General features: G+C 34.8%; 2 protein-coding genes across 2 annotated transcripts; both read left to right on the forward strand.

Moving 5' to 3' along the window:
- The first annotated feature begins 225 nt into the window (after positions 1-225).
- LOC147499442 (putative trehalose-phosphate phosphatase D) lies at positions 226-1,320 on the forward strand. The gene is made up of 4 exons (XM_086563475.1): positions 226-267; positions 390-467; positions 672-731; positions 1,171-1,320. Exons 1-4 carry the CDS (start codon positions 226-228, stop codon positions 1,318-1,320), a joined length of 330 nt encoding a protein of 109 aa, XP_086419601.1.
- Positions 1,321-15,605: 14,285 nt separating this feature from the next.
- On the forward strand, positions 15,606-16,001 carry LOC147499443 (protein AGENET DOMAIN (AGD)-CONTAINING P1-like). The gene has a single exon (XM_086563476.1). It carries the CDS (start codon positions 15,606-15,608, stop codon positions 15,999-16,001), a length of 396 nt encoding a protein of 131 aa, XP_086419602.1.
- The last annotated feature ends 985 nt before the right edge of the window (positions 16,002-16,986 follow it).

The raw sequence follows: 16,986 nt of genomic DNA on the forward strand, positions 1-16,986 counted from the left end.
CTTCAAAAACACCCCAAACTATGTAAAAACATCTCTAATCTCTCTAAGATGAACGAAGAAGGATCACTAAAGAGAAAATGGAAACCAAATCTCACCATCACCTACAGATTCATCTCTCGCTTGATTCTTCTCGGGAAACTCTCCATAGCCTTCTCTTTTCTTCTTCAAACCAAACCTAAAAAAACAAAAATTCAAAACTTTGGCTGATTTGAAGTTTACCTAACAATGGGAACACTTCACATTAATTTACAAGGTTCGGAGATGAAGGTTGTTTAATTTTTATGGCTACCGCAAATGCTCCCGTCATTATGAATTAATGAGGCGTTAACTGTAAGTCACCATTTCATTATAATCTTATTATCATAATTCAATATTTTATCTAATTGCAGGACTTTTGCACACTTGAAGAGCAAGTCAAGTCTATTCTTAAAGAATATCGTAGGTTCCATTTGACAAGGAGTAGAAAGGTATGATTAAATTAATACTTCAAATGATGATTTTGGTTAGGTCTTAAAACTTACAAGTCTGTACAAGTTATTATAGTGTTGTAATTACGCAAGCCCTGCTTACACAATTGTTCCTTTGTATTTATTCTGAATAGCTTTTGGAGATACACCCATCTATAAAATGGGACAAGGGTCATGCTCTGGATTATATACTTAATACTCTAGGATTTGGAAATTGCCCTGACGTACATAAGAGACGATCGAACTGATGAAGATGCTTTCAAGGTATGAATATATTTAATTAATGAATAATGTCTAGAATCTTTGAGTAATGCTTAACAATTCAATTAAAAGTAATGTGCAAGATGGAAGACACGTGTACATATAATTTATGCTTGAAACAATTCATTAATTACACACTAATTCCCTAATATTAAGCTTAGCTTAGTGAAGTGTGTGTGTGTGTGTGTGTGTGTTGTTGGTGTATGATGTGGTATCTGTCATATTTAATACCGGATGATCCTGAAAGACTTGGATAAGTGACCAACTTAAGTGTTATTCTTTTTGTTGCATATTGGGTCTAAAGTTGCGTTGCGTAATTTGTTATAAAAGTTTATGGTTTGCTCTGCACCAATGAATTTGAACATTTAGTAACTAATCTTTTCAGGAGAACCCTCCTTTTGAATGCAAGTTTAATCATTTGCATATACTTGAACCATTGCAGGTTTTGGTGACAGAAGGGCAAGGTTATCCTATGATATATAGTGTCTTCAATCCCAAAGGAAACCAAAGCCTCTTACTTTCTCCAAAACTCGTCAGAGGTGATGTGCTTCCTAATGCGGCTTGCAAGAAGCCAATCATGTTTGGTCCATAAAGTTCACGCTATTTACATTGTTATATAATGTTTTCCTGGAAAATAGTAGTGATGCTTATGTCCTTCTCGGCTTATTGCTACAATGATGGTCAAAGTATCTGCAGAGTTTCTAGCAAGTGAGCTACTCTTAACACACTGTTTAACTTTTGTATTTGATTGGGAATTAAATGGAGAGGAAAACCATATTAAATAAGGAGACAAAATATAAGGTGTATTGTATGTATCCTTACCGTGACTTCTGTTTTTGATGCACTACTTTTATCATACTTGCATTATACTTTTATCTCTTTTTCAAATGTTTCTTGTTTCTTGTTTAGTTTAGTTTGTAGTTAGGAGCATGCTTGGTTAGTGACAATGAAGTTTAGATACAAGAAATATTATAGATAATGTTCAATTTCTCTATGTTATTTCATTTTTTCATTAGTGCAAGGGAAAAACAAAGATATACAAATTGGTTTATGTAGGCCCTATGTTTTAAATTCCAAGTTGGTTTGTCATGGGTGCTTGCTAATCAAAAGTTGGTGGTGTGTATATTCAAAAAATATTTGATCAATGTTAAACATATCGAGAAAAGTATGATTTAGATCAGAAAGTGTAATAGAGCTGAGAAGAACTTGAAAATTTGGGTGTCTAATTAGTCCAAGAGGAAATCTTGAAAGAGGTACGAATGACATGGCACTTGACTGGTTATGGGTTGCTTGATTCTTGGGCGTTAGAATGATTGAGTGATGTGATTATTTAGTTGGGATTGGGTTGATATTAATTTCTAACTTCGATTTGTATATAGATAGAGTAATGATATTATGGTAATTTAGGATTTTTTTTTTAGGTAAGTTTGTTAAGAAAATGGCCCTTTCCTTATGACCAATTTCTTATGCTCTTTTTCTTTATCTTAAGCTGAAAAGTGAAGATTTGTTTCTTCATATTAAATAATAAATAAAGAGCAGAAAAACACATGTCTTTCTCCTTCGCTCATGACTTCTTCACATTCAATATACAACACCATGGTAAGGTTAGGTTGCACAGTTGCTTTTAAAGTATCATCTCCCACTCTAATGTGACATATATGATTTCTTTAACAATAGCCAGCCCTGTTCTTTGAGAATAGAAACATGTTTTCTTTTCCATGTCAAGGTTAAGACTACGATTACATCATTGGATTCCTCCTTGATTCAAGTCTTTCTATAAGCACAGTATGTTGTGTCCCATACTGTTGATAACTCATATAGTCATTTTTATCTTGAATGCTAATCTGCATGTTACGTATAAAGTCATTACATCGTTGGTTCTGTTGTGCATCGTACTGTACCAAAGCATTTTTCGTCCTCACTTTTACATGTATTTGACGTTGCTAAGTCTTGGTCATTTTATGCGTGCTAGGCATTAGTGGTTTCTTATGTTAATTTTTTTTTTTTTTATTACATATATTTCTTAAAACTCTTCAAAGGATAACCTAAGGAAATACAACAATGCCATCACTTTTGCTTACCAACAAATTATATGACTAGGAGATGGAGGATTTATTGTCTAGCATCTGTGTGTTTTCCGCACTACCACCAATTCCACATGTTTGAGTCAGGAGTGCTAAGAGGGAACTCAGTTGTGAGTTTCACACATACCACATTAGTAGAACCTGCACTTGGGTCTCTTTCAAAACCAAAGAGTTCATTTGAAAGTAGGATCTTGAGGGTGATTCCCCTGCTCCAAACATTGCATATATCAATCATGATAGGTGTTTTGATGATATTTATACACAAGATCATTTCAGGTTCTGTAGCCAGCATAGTAAGGTTATACGCCATGATATATAAATTTTTTATTTGTGATCTAACAATCCAATAATGTTGAATTTGATATGGTCACTTATTATTGCATTTATCATTGAAACATAAAGTTATGACTAATTTAAAGATGAAATGGGCAGTTTGAAGTTGTGCCTTTGTAAGGATGTTAAGCAAAAACTAAATGTGAGAACTACGAAGCTTCCTACTTCGGTTTAGAAGGGGAAGAAGTCACGAGCTAGTACATGAGTTCCATGAGTATTTATATATCCTCCTAACAACAAGAAGAATAACCCATGTATTAGGCCTATTCAATGCTGAATATATATAATATGTGCATAATGCTCAGCCTGATTATTTTGCCTGTTCAATAATGCGGGGTCATTTTATAATTATTTTCTATCCATGGCTCAAAACCCTATCTGTTTTGAGCTCTTAACTATTTTCTCCTCAATTGATTGATGGAATAAGTCAACAACTAATGGACTTGATCAAGGTTGAGAAGCAGATTGCATGTGACTTGCAAAGGATGCTCATGCATGTATTCTTCCTGCAGTTGTAAATGTAAGTTTATTATTTTATGCCAACTTATAAAGTGTATGCCACAATTTATTGGATTGGAATTGGTTGGGACATTCCAAATAATAATTAATATTGATTCTATCAAATGCTTAACCTTATATAGAGTTAACAAGCCTAATTGTTAGTCATTAATCTTATAGCATGTACCTTTTGGCATATAGGATGACAAGTGTTTTAACATGAATAACCCTGCAACTTTAACCCAAAAAACTTTCATGGGTTGGGCGTTAGATGAAGAATCCTCTTTTGATGACTAAAGCTTCTTTTACTCAAGATGTTCTCCGGTGAAGGTGATCTTTTAATTTCTTGGATAGTTGCAGGGTTAAAGTTTTTTGGTATATGATTATATTACTGCTCCTCCTGTAGGGAAAGCTTAGCCTTTTCCAGGGAGTTACCATCTCACTTTTTTTCTAATAATAATCCGTAATGTGTAAGATTTGTGATCTATGTAAAAAACAATATTGCGGCTCAATCGTCCCTTGGAAGCCTAGGATCTGTTTTTGTTATATAATCAGTAAGTATTACATAATTTTGGCTTAGGTCATTATTTTCTTTACATAAACGATATGATGTTATTTACACAATCATCTCGAGTACGCATTGCTCACTAGATTTGTGGTATAAAACCTCTGTCGAAGGATCTACACAATTGGCTATTATACCACCTTGAGTAAATCAACGGGAGATTAGAAACTTGATACAAACGAATTGAATCAATTTTAAAGCACCCAAGAGGTTGAGAATATTAGTTGTAGAATATGTAGTGGGAAAGTCTTAACATCAATTGGGGATGGTATTATTGAAAAAGAAAGTCTCACCAACAAGTATAGTTAATTAGTTATGCATTTAAAATGGTTTTTGTCTCTTTTCATCTAATTGGAACAAAATGTGAACCAAACTATCAAACAAACATAGTTTAAGTAATTACATAATTCCACGCAGAACATTTTTCATCAAACTCTAATATTTAACGATACCCATTTCAGTGATACATGTTCAGTGAATGGGCATGGAATCTATGTTCTTAATACCATCAAAATTATGATGAGAAGAAGTATATCATATAAAAGCCGCTATTTTTTTAATTACGTAAAATCATGTAAGAAATAATCAAAAAAGAATATCAATGTGAACGGCACTTTCGTAGATGCGTTGAAAATTTTCTTTATGTTATTTGAAAGCAGAGCGTATTGTTGTTAATTCCTCTTAAGCAGGGGGACTGAGAGTAAGCTGCCTATATGAGGAATGATTCTTTGCCGCACATTTTAAGCTTCCACTTAGGGATTTGAACTGTTTGGAATCTTCATCTTTCTAATGTGGCTTCTATAGCCCATTGTAGCATCAGGTTTAAACATTCCATGGTAAAATTTTATACCATTCCATTAAATTTTATAGTTAACAGTAGCATTGCACTTTGGCTAATCAATTATTGCAATAGATATATATGGCATTAATAATACTTTTTTTTAATAAGGATTTTGTTTTTTTTTTAAATATAAAAATAGTAGGGTGATGATCGACTAAGGCATTATATGTAAAGTGTTGGGAACTTTGAAGCTTTTAATGAGTTGTCTTTGATTTAGTATTTCACAGGTAAGGAGCTAGCTAGAGGATATAGGGAATCTGTATTGTCATGTTACTGACAAAAAGGTATGGAGCACAAAGCACGCATGATGACCTACAAGCTTTCGGACATGCTGCAAAATTGCATAGCTTCTTATGTTTCTAAGCATAGAACTACATCTTCTGATCCAGCATGGATGGCCGTCATCTTAGGATAATAAATCTACTTCTATATATGGTACTCAACCAATGGTTTTGCGTGTTGAGCTAGCTTCTTGGGCTAACGATGGGGGTGGTTTCTTGCAGTTTGGAGCTGCTCCCCTTCTTTTGGTTGGATGTGTCCCAAAATGCCAAGGGTTGTTGATGCTAAATTACAAAACCAGGATCTTGTCAACCAAAAAAGAAAGAGAAGAGCAAAGACTAATCAACAGGGAAAAACCCGTCTCAAAGGTAGCTTCAATTCAACAACTTATCACATTGCAACGCCAAAATAAGCATTATATCAAAAGTTGCAAACAATAAATTGTAGCTAATTAGTTAAGATGATACTTTGACTTCATGTTCATGTAAATCTTTTCAAATACTCAATTCTCTGACAGTTATCTGCCTATTATAAAGGTGTCGATTGCTATATGTATTCTTCATAGACCACTTGGGAAACATGGTGGTTGGAGGAAGAAGCTTGAAAAGTTGTGAAGCACAAAGAACACATGATTCTACCTATAGGCCTTCGGACATGATTATATCAAAAGCTTCTCACTCTTTGAACCTTCTGACCAGCCACCGGCATCAACGATGACATCCGGTGGCTAGCTGGATATGCTGGCCACCCTCTCTTTAGAACGAGGTCTCTTTTAAGAGCTCTCTCTGTAGGCAACAAAAGCTTGTACTTGGCTGGAAGTGTTGGATCTCGATCTAGCTGATAGATCTGTAAGTTTATCATCCAAAAGATTTGTTTGGCTCAATTATTCATTGCTCATGGGTAAAGATGATAGGTTTGGAAATCCTTCTGAGATTGGGTTGTGTTGATGCTTGGCTCCAATAGTGTGGTCGTTCTTGGAGTTTCGGGCTGAGTAAAGGTTGGATTTGGTTTGTGAACTTACTAAAGTTTGGGACTTGAATCAATATTTAGTTTGGCTACAAACAAGTGAGGCGGTAGCAGCTAAGGGATGCAGTTCGAACAACTGGTTTCTATGGGCTGATATTGTAGATCAATTGGGATTGTAAATGTATTTCTTGCCTGATGAGCATTGAATTGAATTGTTTGTTGCCTTGCGATGGGGAAGAACCAACTTAGGCACTGGTGCTGGCGGGTAGAGATGGTGGAGTTCGGGTCACCCAGATCCATCCGCATATCTTGGGCCTGAACATGTTAGGCTGGTAGACATGAAGTCTTGGGTTCTTTTCGTCTTTGGGCTTGGCTTGGTTGGTTGCTTATGGGCTTGTTTCTAGCGTAGGAAAATAACATTTGTACGGTCCAATTTGGGCATCCTCTAGATAATGATTTATATGCCTATGTAAAAGAGGATGCCAGTGAACTTGTCTATGTAAGAAGTTCTTGATTTTAATACAGGTGAGGGTATGCCTAACCCGAAAAAAAATTAAGGTTAAGCCGGATTTCTCCTATGGTGTGAACAAGTTGATCAACACGACAAGTATGACCTCGATTGCTTTCCTTTGTGGGAACAATGAAGAAACATGATAACCATCCACTGAGCTTATGCTAAATAAACAAAGGAGAAAAGATGGGCATACATGACATATCAGCTAATGTTATGAAAAATTGGCTTAGTTTTCTAGCTAGAGCTCTTTTAGATGTTTTGTAGTTCTTTTACTTCTTATTTTCAAAGAAATTAAGTACAAAACCTTCAGACTAATAAATGGTTACAACTTCTCTGACTGTACTATAGTATAAGAAATGATCTGCTTAAGTTAACTACACGCCCGTTAGCCCATCTACGCCTCCACGGTTATGCATGCTCAAATACAAAAGCTACAGACAGCCAGTACCATATCATGACTTAAGCAGCTACCTTGCGTATCCCCAGCCCATTTTTATTACACAAAGTTTATATGTATCTACACAAAAAAATATACCTAGCAAAATAACTAACCTGTACAAGCACTTTGGACATAAACCCATATTAAGCCTTTCAATTTTGGTTTTGGAAGCCATCTTGAAAATGACTACATTTGGACTAAAGAATTCATAGTAGTAAAATCTATTTATTGATAGGTAATTAAGTGAGCGGAGCGAACGTTCTGGGCCGAAGGGGGGTCTGTGGCCAAAATGTTATGTGGTTGGTTTCTGTCTGTCCTCGTCTCTTCTCTCCCTCTTCCTCTCCCTCTCTCTCTTCCTCTCTACTCTCCATTCCACCCTCTCCCTCTCCACGCCTTTTCAATTCTCTGCTCACGCCCCCATACTGTACAGTATACTAATTAAGTATTTTGCAAAAGTAATAGCATTAATTTAACCAAATTGATGGGCTTTCAATTAACAACAAAAAATATTATGTAAATTAATTTATTTAACGGAACCGTTAATTTAGCAAGAAATGGGCGTCAGCCCCCTCAATCCAGTCCGGTTATATATAAACTCCTCCCTCACTAACATACCTATATAACCTCCCTATTATTTACACCTTGCTAATTAACCTCCCTGTTTTTCAGATTATGAGCAATTTGCGGTCTAATTCTTATCTCCTGAAATTTTCTATTTTCCATTCTACCCTTTTCATTAAATCAAACCCTTAAATTAACTGGAGATCCTTACATTGAAGAACACCTCTCTGATAAAGCAGACAAACAACAAAGATTCTTCATCCTTACACTAAAAAAGAACACCGATTTCATTGTGACAAAAAATGGGTTTACAGATAACCATTTTATAGATACAAAATTGAGTGGGGGACCGGAGGAGAAGTTGAATCTACTTATTCTTTGGTAGTGTATTTGTGGAAATGCTCATGTAGAATACAATTGTATGAACCACAATCATTTGTAGTTAAATTACTGGGTATGTCTTATCGTTGATTTTGTTCAAGTAATTTGAAGTGGTTTTCATATGATATTGCAGGATAGAGTTCCCCTTTTTAACGTAAAGCCCGAGCTTTTATAGAGAATGAATTGGGAACACCAGTTGGCACCTGACATAATATATATAAATGTATTTTTGCATAGTCATATATATGTAAAACTATATTTACATAGTCATTGGAGTTATGAAAACTTAAATTTACATAGTAACTTTTGGAATTGAAAATTTTCCGACGCCTAACAGAATATATGCAAATGTATTTTTACATAGTCATATATATGTAAAACTATATTTACATAGTCACTGGAGCTATGAAAACTTAAATTTACATAGTAACTTGATCTATAAAAATTTAAATTTAGAAGAGTGTGTTTACAAGTCTGCAAACAAATAAGAAACTATGCATGATAAATTGTTTTCACATAACATTTCTTTGAAATTGACTAATCTAACATCTGATATAATGAACTCATGTAATTTTATACGACATGTTAAAATATATTTTTACACAGTAGATTACTACAACTGATATCCGACAGAACTGATCTATGTAAATTTAAATTTACACAGTAACTTGACCTATGAAAAGTTATATTTTCATAGAGAAAACAGATCGATTATAACATTTGCAAAATTATTTTTACACGGTATATATTTCTTAAACAGAACAAACCCAACTATTTTACCAACTAAAAAGATAAAACAGATTCTCATTACATAATCTACCAACACACATTAAGCCAAATTAGCCTTTTTACATCCATAATTCTAACAATTGTAGTTATTATATCAAAGATCTAACAAATCCACCAAGAACTGATTAAACAAAAATCAACTCCTCATTTCTTGCATTCTTCTTTTGGATCTCATTTTCTTTGTTGTGATATATATATATAATCAACTCCAAGCCTTTTTTCAAAATCTGCCACAAGACCAACCGTAGGTAATGCGGAAGCTCTAAAGGTCTTGTATGACTTATGCTTGTTTACATTCTGTTACAATGAGAAAAAACCAATTAATAACAAAGATTATTTATGCAAACTTTAAAATGCATAAATAAATTACCATACAAATTTAAAAGTGCAGAGTAAAACTATTATACAAATTTAAAAATGCAGATCGAGTAAAACTACTATACGTACTATACAAATCTAAAATTGCAGAGTAAAACTACAACACAAACATGAAAATGCAAAGTAAAACTACTACGCAAATTTAAAAATGCATAGTAAAACTACTAGATATAAAGAATGCATAATAAAACTACTATACGTACTATACAAATCTAAAATTGCAGAGTAAAACTACAACACAAACATGAAAATGCAAAGTAAAACTACTACGCAAATTTAAGAATGCATAGTAAAACTATTACACAAATTTAAAAGAATACAGAGTAAAACTATCACCATACAATACATAAACATAAAAAAGCATAGTAAAAATACTACGCAAATTTACAAATGCAGAATAAAAACTACTACAAAAATATAAAAATGCATACTAAAACTACTCCATACACAAACTTAAAAATGTTTAATAAATCCAAACTTGAAATTGCAAAACTATGAAAACTATAAAATACATAGTAAAATCACTAAACAAATAATAAAATCACTAAACAAATGTAAATTCATATTTACAAACTAACTCATGAAAATTCATTTTAATTTTTCATACAAATTTATAAAAATATTATTAAAGGTTGAAGATTCTCACCAGATTTGGTTTGTTCACTGTAGTTTTTGGAACAGCCATCTTCTCAATTTTATCTCCATCTCGTCTAGAACTTAAAGGTTTGATTTTTTTGTTTAGATTTTTAGTTTTTTCGAAATTGTAGATCGAGTTCTTCTTTTTCTCTGTTGTTGCTTTCATATTTTTTGTTGATGATTCGTCCACTTTATTCTCATGTACTACGTGAATTTAGACTGGCAGGAGAAGATATTTTAGATATAAAAAGCTAGAAAGAAGAAAGTGAGAAGGAAGAGAGAAAATAGAATGAATCACGGGTCTGTTAAGTGGGGGTATTTTTGTCAGTTTTATATTTTATAAAAAGGAGGGAGATTTTGTGAGTTGTTACGAATTGAGGGGGTTTTAATGGACCCAATTGTTAACCAGGGAGATTAAACTCAAATCCTGATTAATTTAGTGGTGCAATATTAGAATGTAACAGTTGCAATTAAGAAAATTAAGAATCTATGGTTTATTTATACTTTGGAAATAATATTTTTGATACATAATAATAAAAGGTATCCAAAAGACAAACGGCCCCTAACCTTAATGCACGACCACGTGGTCAAACTCGCCAATATATATAAAATGTTTCTATAATCTCTCACACGAGAAACGAGAGAACCTGGCCAACAAAAAACCGAGGATCAACTTGATTATGCTTTGTTGGAGGAACTGACTGCAATCTTATTTTTCATAGACAACTTTTCTCAAACAGTTAGTAGGCATTAATATGTGGCATTTGTGTTTGCAGAAAAGATGTAGTGATGGTGAAGTTATTTACTTTTTGAAGAATTTAAATCAGTTTGGTAATACTAGGGCCTTGTCATTGTTGATTCTATGATTGGACGATTGAGAGCTGCTTATGAGGAGAATTTGTTTGCTTCAAGATCTGTGAGTAAAAGATGGTCGGTATGAGCATAAGAAGAGAAAGAGACCCACAACAACAACAAATTCAACATCCACATCACCAGTGGGGATTTCTCAAGTGGTTGATGGTAGTGGTAACAAGAGACTGCAAAGTTTGGTAAAGTTCATTTGGGCAAGGTTCCATTTAAAAGACCATATTAAATTAAACAATTTTGCAGTACTTATAACCGTTAGGTATTTCAAACTTTCTTCTCCCTCACTGATGACCTTCTCTCTTCTAGGAGCTCAACTTTACGCTTAAGATCACCTGTACTTATTTATGTAATACTTCTAGGATCTTGACTTAGCTGCCCCCTAGTCTATTTAAGGATTAACATCCTCTCTAAAAATTTCTTCCAACACACATGAGCGTAAGGACTAAAACACATGTTGAGTTACTAACATTATTAGTAAATATATATTAGTTTTTGTAGTGAGTGACTACATGAAAGTTAGGATTGCAGTAACTAGAAAAGAAACTAAAACAAGTGAAATATTACAGCACATTTGTTAATGACACTTATACCAAATAACATGGGAAGACAAACTAAATGTAATTACAAATGAAAACATGGAAATTATGCAGGTGAAGCTGAAATCAATTTAACTTGGTGTTAGGAATGGCTGAAAAAAAAAGACTTAGGAATGGCTGAAAAGCAGAGGCACTCTCAGGAAGATCAGAGTAACACTTGATTAAAGATGATGCAAACCACTGGTACATGGAATGCCTATGTATGCTTATTAAAGTCGACTGTCTTATTCAACCTGATTCCCCTTGGTAGATTTGATTTCAGACCACTTTCTAGAGATATTTGTTTGGACATGCATGTTGGTCATGTCAGTGTTAAGGAACGGTTGTATCATGTACACTCACTAATATTTTTAGGTGAGACATATTATTTTTCATGGTGATTAATTACTATTGAAACAGACAGATAGGAAAGATTATTAGCTAAGTTAGATCGACATAGATAGGTGTATCTATATTGGATACGGATACAAAGTGTCTGACACGGTAAAATAACAAAATTTGAGGTAAATCACATACAATGTGTGTCTGATATGTGTCCGACACGGACACGTGGATACGTATCCGACACAGATTTATTTCAAAATATGGCGTGTCCATGTAACCTAGATTATTAGCCACACTGCTCACGAGAGCAAGTAAAATAGAATTTTTGTTTTGTTCATTACACTTATCACCAAAAGTAAGTCAAAACGTATAAAACTACTCGGACCATTCTCTATAAAGAGGTATAGCAGTCAGCCTCTCTGTCACTTTTACGCTATACGCTATTGCTGTAAGTAAAGCTGAGGCTTATACGCGTGTGCCTATCATATGTGTGGTCATTACAAAACTTCAAAAACACAGTCTTCATTCGACAAGTAAAAAAAGTTTTGCCGTCCATAAAACGAAATCAAATTGGCTGGTACTAAATTTTGATTTGTCACAGCCGTCCAAAAAACGCTGACGGTTCACAGCCAATTATAACAACGGGCGTTGATGATGCTCTAAATTGGCCACTCCCTTGACAGTTGATGGCACCGCAACCAAAGCCCCACCAGCAAGTAAACAAATAAAAGAATACAAGGCTTATTCCAAACGTGATCTAGGACGAGAATGATGAGCATCAAAACAAAAGAGGATTGTACTTAAAATCAGACCCCAAGAACAAGTAAGACCAAAAAATGGAGTTTGTTAGAGAAGCAGGAGGGTTTAAAGACAAGTGGTATGCTGCAAAGATCATAAAAATATTAATAAATGGAACAAGTAAGACCAACGTTCTAGTTGAGTATAATAAGCAAAAAGATCCCATGGTGCTAACTCCGAGTTCTGCCACACCAAGCCCTCAAACGATCTTGCATGCACTGCAACCGCTAAAACCTCCTCAGTCAGAAGCAGAAAAGAAGAAAAAGAACAAGAATGGCGAGAATATGGAAGACAATCAAACGAGTGAACAATGGTTCTTTGAAGAAGGAAATAGTGCTCCATCATTATCGGCATTAAAAAGAGTGTGCAGATCTTCCTTCTCCGAATCTCAATTTATCATAGCAGAAATTTGCTCTTTTCTTTTTCAGCTTAGGAAAATACGTATGATACGTCCCTCATCACTTTGACATTTTGGTGTAGACAATCTCTGCACATAATGCTTACATATGTTGATTAAATCTTTACTAATAATATTAGTCCTTAAGCTCATGCGTGTCAGAAGAAATTGCTGTAGGAACTAGGAAGAGTGTGTGCAAAGAATAGTCTGTAGGAATTGGTCTGGAACCAAGATATGCTCCTTGGGGATACTACGTGAGTTAGTGTACGAAAATTAATGTTGCAGTAAATTTGAAATCAAACTATAGATTGTTAGCGACAATGCCCATGAGAGCACATAAATTAGAGTGGCTATTCTCTTCATGACGTTTATACCAAATAGCAACTGAAGAAATTGTAATGATAGAACTGCTACTAAATGTTTCCTTAAATCAAAATATGAAAACCCATTTTAGTTGGCTTTAGGCCCTTTATCATTTTGACATTTTTCTTCACGCCCTGCTCTAGAGTCACTCCAGGAAGAGCAGACTAAGACTTGACTTGAGATGGTGCAAATCACTGGTACACGGAATGCCTACATATGTTTATTAAAGTAGACTGTCGAACGAAACCGGATTTTCATGGGTGTATCTTGATTTCAGATGCCTTCTAAAGACATGTATAGAAATATAGTAATTTATCCTTTGTTATGTGAGAACTTTTCCTTTTCCCCACTGATAACCTTCTTTCTTCTTTATGCTTAAGATCACCTGTGCTTATTTAATGTAATACTTTCGTCAGCCTGTAGTTTATTACCAACCTGATGATTTGATAATATAGAGCCAGCTATTCGATACGTCCTCCTTAAAGGCCGTATCGTCAACTATTAATGCTCTAAAATAGTTTCGTCATTGTTATACCTGAATCGAGCAATCCTAAACCGATCGGGCATCACATGTATTCTCAGTCTTTGTTTCACAGCACTTGGCGAAGTCAAACACTCAATCTCCTTGTGAAGGAGGTCCATGTTTAAGTAGAAGGTTGATATATTTGTTCAAATTTTATGATCTCCACACCAATCATGAAAACCTAATTCCTCATGGTTAGTAACAAAATTGCACTTCAATTCTTTGTAGAAGGCAGCTGAGCCAAGCTTTACCAACGGAACACAAGTAGAAGTCAGCCTTCCTGATTAACACTGCTGTGGTGCATGGTTCCCAGTAACAGTAATCAAGAAAACCAAGAGTGACTCGTTCTTCGTTCCGTATAATAGCTTGAGATTAAGTGTTGCAGCAGGGCTTTTGAGAGATATTGTGCATGCTAAACATATTCGACCTTCCCCTCCTGAGAATTTCAGAGGAATTCCTTTCTATGTGGCTGATAAAGTATATGTTTTTTTTTATTATTATTTTGGCTGGTGGAGCGGAGTAATTACTGAAGTTCTTCCCTGTAACAAGTACACGGTCCAGTTCCAGCATCAGAGCAATAGGAGAGCATTCAACCAAAATGAGTTAAGGTGCCATATCGAGTGGATCAATGAGGAAATGGTTCAGCAGTCAAGGGTAGGAAATGAGATGGTAGACCCACAGTAATATCTCAAACGCGTCTAATTTTGTGTATCCTAGAATACCCCTGCTTGTGCAATACAGCTCTCTGTTTAAAACTTGAAAACACTTCTTTGAAAGATAAATTAGGAATTCCAACCTGTATTTGCGTTTTGCGTTTGGATTTTGATATTTCCCTCCAAAAAGAGCATATGATATGATAGTCTATTGATTCTTGCATTTCAGCTAACTTTTTTTTTGCTGCCTTTCATGTATGCTTTTTCCTCGGGTTCTCTTACTCTTCTCAAGCATAGAATATGATAAGAACATTGATTTCCCAGGTTGAACTTGATAGTTCTTTGCAAAACTCCGTTAGTATTAATAAGATATCGCTTTGTTAGTGGCTTAAGTTTTGAGTATTAATAAGATATACCAAGTTAACTTCCTGCAAAAAAAATTTGCTGTTTAATCCTCAGCGCACATACGTCGTCTATGTTCCAATAACGTCTTTCATAAAAATTTGAGCTAGACTCTCATCGCCGAGCTTGAGCACCCTGGTACTGGACACAAATAGCTGGATGACCAGAGCCCTACTCGAATATCCTTTTCAGGCATCACTTTAAAGTTGAAACAAGTCAAACAAGTCACAAGCCTCGACTAAAAATACCACGCTCCCGCATTTGCCCAAAAAAAATCTGTTCAGCTAAATCAAAGATTGTACATCAAGTCCAAACATCACAATAGATAATACTAATCCAACCCATTTTTACAGTCACACATGGCAGCATGGAACGACTATATTTGTGCATTGTTTTCGTACTTACGTTAATAAGATTTTTAATTGATTACTTAAAACAAAAACCAGGGTCATTTTGGACATTAACAGTCAAAACACCAAAATAACATGTCGCAGACTCTCAGAACTCTTTCATAAAAATGGCTTTTACTTAAAACTGGTAGCATTTCCAGCTGCTTCCTCTTTTCTCCATCACATTCCTCTTAAACACACTGCATCCCTTCTCATTTCACGCTTACCCACTTTACCACATTCTTGTCACTTTCATTCAAACCAACCCAAGAGACAGTGAAGTGATCAAGAAGAAAAGATAATGGAAGAAGCAGGGTTTAAGGAAATGCAACAAGTAGAACTTAGAGGAGAAGATGAAGGGTATAAAGATACATGGTATACTGGAAAGATAATAAAGTTTCCAAACAGAAAAGCTAAGACATGGATATTTGTTGAGTATGACAAGTTGTTGGCAAGTGATGAACATGGAACAAGAAAACCACATCGGAAATTTGTTAACCCTTGTTCTATAAGACCATTACCAGTTAAAATGCCAAATGAGGTCGTTTATGAGTGTTATCAACAAGTTGACGCTTTTTATAATAATGGGTGGAAGAAAGGTTTAATCCTTAAAGTTCATGATAAGTTGCCTAGGAGGTATACTGTTTATTTTCCTCTTTTCGAAAAGAACAAGTTGATTTTGGAGCTGAGATGCTGAGAGTTCCTGTTGATTGGGTTGATGGAGAATGGGTTAAACCCCAACCCCAGGTAGATTTTATTTTGTTTTGTTTTCAGTTTATGTGATAAGGGCTTTTGGTCTAGCTTGTTTTTACTAGTTAGTGTAAGAGTTTAGGATGTTTCCCAACCTGATTTTATTAATAAAAAGTCATTTAATGTACAAAGTGGCATTAGCATCATTAGAAATGAGCTGGATATGCCCAAAAGGGTTTACAAACAACAGAAAATGTAGCTAATTGGTCGGCCACTCTATGGGCTTCCCTGGAAATATGCTTATAAGTATGTTATCAGAAGATGATATGAGGATCTTGTTTGATTTACCCATACAATTAATTTCATGAAGGGAGGATTTCTCCATTGAGTAGTCTGGTTGTTTGTAAAAATAATGTTTGCATTTCAGAGGAATGTCAACCTCTATACCCTCACAAACAGCAAGCTTTTTAGAAAAGAATGTTGAGTGGTTGTTAGAACGCCCATAGTAAGCCATTGCTATCTGTCCAGCTCGATTTCTAATAGCACCACCATAGCCTTCCTTATGAGTAAGGAAGCACCAATGTATAACACCAACCAATTATCAAGCAGGGGTTCCCATGTCGTTGTCCCTTGTCGGGGCACGGTGAGTCGATTCAGGTGTCCAGCTTTTTCGGCGGCATCTTATTTAAATGATTACCCCTGAAGTGAAGGGTAGTGGTCTCTGTCCTTGTCTTGCCATTGACATCTCTGATTGTAATTGCGTCATGTACTCATGTGTGGCTTGACGTACATCCCTTTTTTTTTTGTATTTATGTTATGTTTATGTTTTTGTTTCTTCACCATGTGCAAAAAATGTCACCTTCCATCATTTCACTATACTTTTTCTTATAACATGTCATGTTTATATTATTATTTTTATTGGTAGGGTTACATAATATGTTGTTTTGCTTTCCTTGTCTTGGACATCAACTCTCATAGCTTGAATTCTTCTC

The sequence above is a fragment of the Coptis chinensis genome, chromosome 5 (assembly GCF_015680905.1).
Source record: "Coptis chinensis isolate HL-2020 chromosome 5, ASM1568090v1, whole genome shotgun sequence".
Lineage (NCBI taxonomy): Eukaryota > Viridiplantae > Streptophyta > Magnoliopsida > Ranunculales > Ranunculaceae > Coptis > Coptis chinensis.